This window comes from Ixodes scapularis, unplaced genomic scaffold (genome assembly GCF_016920785.2).
Source record: "Ixodes scapularis isolate PalLabHiFi unplaced genomic scaffold, ASM1692078v2 PGA_scaffold13__105_contigs__length_92229423, whole genome shotgun sequence".
Taxonomy (NCBI): domain Eukaryota; kingdom Metazoa; phylum Arthropoda; class Arachnida; order Ixodida; family Ixodidae; genus Ixodes; species Ixodes scapularis.
The window spans coordinates 35,101,106-35,104,551 of NW_024609839.1; the positions used below are offsets into that span (position 1 = coordinate 35,101,106).

Here is a 3,446-nt window from a genome sequence, read left to right on the forward strand (position 1 = left end):
TATCTCCGGTTTGATGATCTCTGCCGCAGAGCTAGCGACAGGGTGAGCACATGTGGTCGTCGTTAGGCTCTGCCAATCCGCAGCCCCGGCATCTTACGTTTTTCGGGTTTGTGCACACGTCCCCCCTGTGCCGAGGTGCCCGCTCTGGTGGCAAACTTCATGTTTTTTTTGTTTTTGTTTTTATAAAGCAGGCATCGGATAGCCGGTTCCTCGGTAGCAGGTGTTGCCCACCCTTCGCGTATGGATATATGCCGGCGTTGCGCATGCATTTACGAGGCTTCGCTCCATGCCATCTGGTGTCTCTTCTTCAGTTATGCCGTGGATGATTCCCTTACTGATATCTTCGGGTGCCGTTATGTAAGCCGCTGCCTGTAGTCCTTTGTGCTTATCCGGATGCTGGTGATTTCATTGTATCTGAAAGTGTTTTCCCTGCTGGTCGTGCTCAGTGTGAGCGCCTTCTGTCTGACATTCATGCGCAGCGTATCGCTGCACGCTTCGTCGCAGCTGATCTCCGCTGCGCGCAGCATGCCGTCACTCACGGCGACGGTCCCCAACTGCGCCGCGTCGAAGCCGCCGCGTGGGTGAAGGATGACTTTGAGGTCCTCCGCCGGCTTTCTCGATGGCGGCTTTCCTCGTTTTCTTTTCAGCTCGTGCGCAGTGAGCCATCTAGTTTCCTGCGAGGTTTTCGGCGAGATGTCTCTGCCCTTCACTTCAATCATTTCCATGCTTTGGATTTTCGGCGTACCGAGAGAATCCCGACCCCACGCTCCTGGCGGAGCCTGGCCTAACGAAGGTTAGTGGCCACCTCGTGGGCCCGAATCACGAGAACCGCCGTAAAATCAAAAGTTCTTGACTCACCGGCTTAAGAGTCCCAACCGCCGAAACTGGACCACTCTTCCCTTCCTTTGTAGTGTTTATTTGTCGCACATAAACCACGATTTCCGCTCAAAAGCTTGATTTTCCGTGGAGCGCAAGGGACACACGTCTGCCCCTAGCTTTCGTGGCGGACGTGCGTGAAACTGAAGTGAATCTGGGAGTACAAGGTAGCATTTCGGAATCAGAAATTCATCGTCATCCAGGTGATGCCTTTGGATTAGGTTGGTCGAAAATCGGTGGAGTTCCTCTTTAATATGAACAACTTTCCTAGAGGGTACTGTGGCACTTTTCAATACAAAATCAATGAGGCTTCAGCAAAAACGCAATTCTGCATAAAAAAGAAAGAACTGGGCTTGGGGGGGGGGGGGGGGGGGGCGAGGGGGGGGATACAGCATCAGAGATCACGGTATATATTGACACTCGAGTTTTTCCAGGCGTTAATTTATTCACGTTGCTTATGTAAGGCTTACCCAAGAAAACGTTTCTTGTAGTATGACGAAACGCTTGTAACTTTTCGTTTTATTTGTATATGGTTTCACTTAGTCAAAGTGTTCTACAGATACAAATATATACAGTGAACTAAGTTTTAGTGCACCTGTCTTAAAGATCGGTCAATTTCACTTCGGGGTGCGCTTTTGTGCGCAAAATCATTTCTTTGTTGGGTCGCTGAGTAAAAATACTTTGCTTGGGAGAAGAGCGTGTTGGTTTAAGTCATGGATGAAGAAAGAATATAACAATTAAAACAGGGACAGCACAACCACATCTTTCAACTAGCAACAGACGAGTAAACTTTGAACAGCGAGCAGCCGACTATACCCAGTAGGAGTAGGGGAGAGAAGGGGGAGAGACGGAAAGATAAGAAACGCGAAGTGCAAGTCAGGGTGGTAGGGTTATCTCGGATTTTTAAAATCTGAGAAAACTGAGGTTGAATTTTTAAGATCTGAGAAAACTCGGGTTGAATTTTTAAAATCCGAGATAACCCTACCATCCTGACTTGCACTTCGCGTTTCTTATCTTTCCTTCTCTCCCCCTTCTCTCCTCTACTCTTACTGGGTATAGTCGGCTGCTCGCTGTTGAAAGTTTACTCGTCTGTTGCTAGTTGAAAGATGTGGTTGTGTTGTCCCTGTTTTAATTGTTTTATTCTTTTTTCATCCATAAAAATACTCTTGTCATCGTTTCTACAGGTCCATCAAGAAGAACCAAGAAAGTCAACATGAATGAGGCACCCAAAAGAACTCCCTACCTCCAGATGATCGACGGCGTCCCCCGGACCCCATTGGTGAAACCAGAGATGTATTGCGAAGCCTCGAGGTTCAAGCCAACTGCCGGCGATGTGATCCTTATCACTCATCCCAAATCTGGAACGCACTGGGTCACGCAGATTGTCCTGCTCATCCTGAACAAAGGCCAATCTCCAAGGGACCTCGCAGACCTCGCTAGACAAGCTCCTTTCATCGAAGCAAACGGAGTTGGGCATTCCGAGCGACCGCCAAGGCTTCTGCGTACACACTTGCCTTTTGGACGGCTACAATACACCGAGGAAGCCAGGTACATCTACGTGGCACGCAACCCTTATGACACTTGCGTCTCTTTCTACCATCACGTCAAGGGACTGCCGCAATTCCGTTTTCAAGATGGAACCTTTGAAGACTTTGTGGACGCCTTCATCAATGGCAGGATTGGTCACGGAGATCAGCTGGAACACGTGCTGTCGGGCTACGCAAAAAGACACCAACCGAACGTATTTTTCCTGACCTACGAGGTGCTGAAGGCACACACAGCCAGAACTGTACTCGAGCTGGCCAAGTTTCTCGGTGAGCCTTACGCGACTATGTTTGAAAGAGAAAACTCCCTGATGGACGAAATCTTGTTGAAGAGCAGTGTAGGTTACATGAAGAAAATGTTGGAGGTCAATCCCGAGGAGCTCCCCGTGATTTATAATCATCCTCCTCAGCCTCCAGATGTGGAAGCTGAATTGCTGAAGATAAGGAGCGGACCGAGAGCCGCGTGCAACGTGCGCAACGGAACGTCGGGCGACTGGCGATCGCATTTCACGCCGGAACTGCTTGAGCGAATGGAAGCTTGGATTGGCGAGAACACTCGAGGCTCAGACCTTATGGGCCTTTGGGGCCGTGAATTTACGGCATCAAAACTTACCCAGCCACTTACCTCAGCCGCCTAGATTGGTGTGACCCGAAAAACAAGACCCGCTGAATACGTCATTGTTGTTAGTGCGTCTCCGACTCGTCCAATCGGCGGACACGTCCAAGCGGCGGACTCGATGAAGCTCGCTGAAGTACGCTGTAAAGCGGCAGGCGCGTGCTCGCGTCCCGCTCGTGGTGAGACGCTACGAGACGTGCTGGCGGCTATACTGATGAGAGATCCACTCCGTTTACCTTTAAGATGAGACTAGAAGCTCCGTTTTCAGCGCGAGCTCGCTGGCTTCCTGAGTGCTTTGGTTGCGCGTGCCTTCGCCTTCACACTTGTTTTAGCGAGGGCAGAAAGCTCGCGCTGAAGGCGGAGCTTCTAGTCTTGGCTTAACGGTGAACGGAGTATAGGTGACGCAGCGT

The 3,446-nt window shown here is 50.3% G+C and overlaps 1 protein-coding gene across 1 annotated transcript; it reads left to right on the plus strand.

Annotated features, from left to right (window-relative positions):
• Positions 1–2,089: 2,089 nt before the first annotated feature.
• Positions 2,090–3,058, plus strand: LOC115319419 (sulfotransferase 1E1-like). Its single transcript, XM_029979394.3, has one exon. It carries the CDS (start codon positions 2,090–2,092, stop codon positions 3,056–3,058), a length of 969 nt encoding a protein of 322 aa, XP_029835254.3.
• Positions 3,059–3,446: the final 388 nt, after the last annotated feature.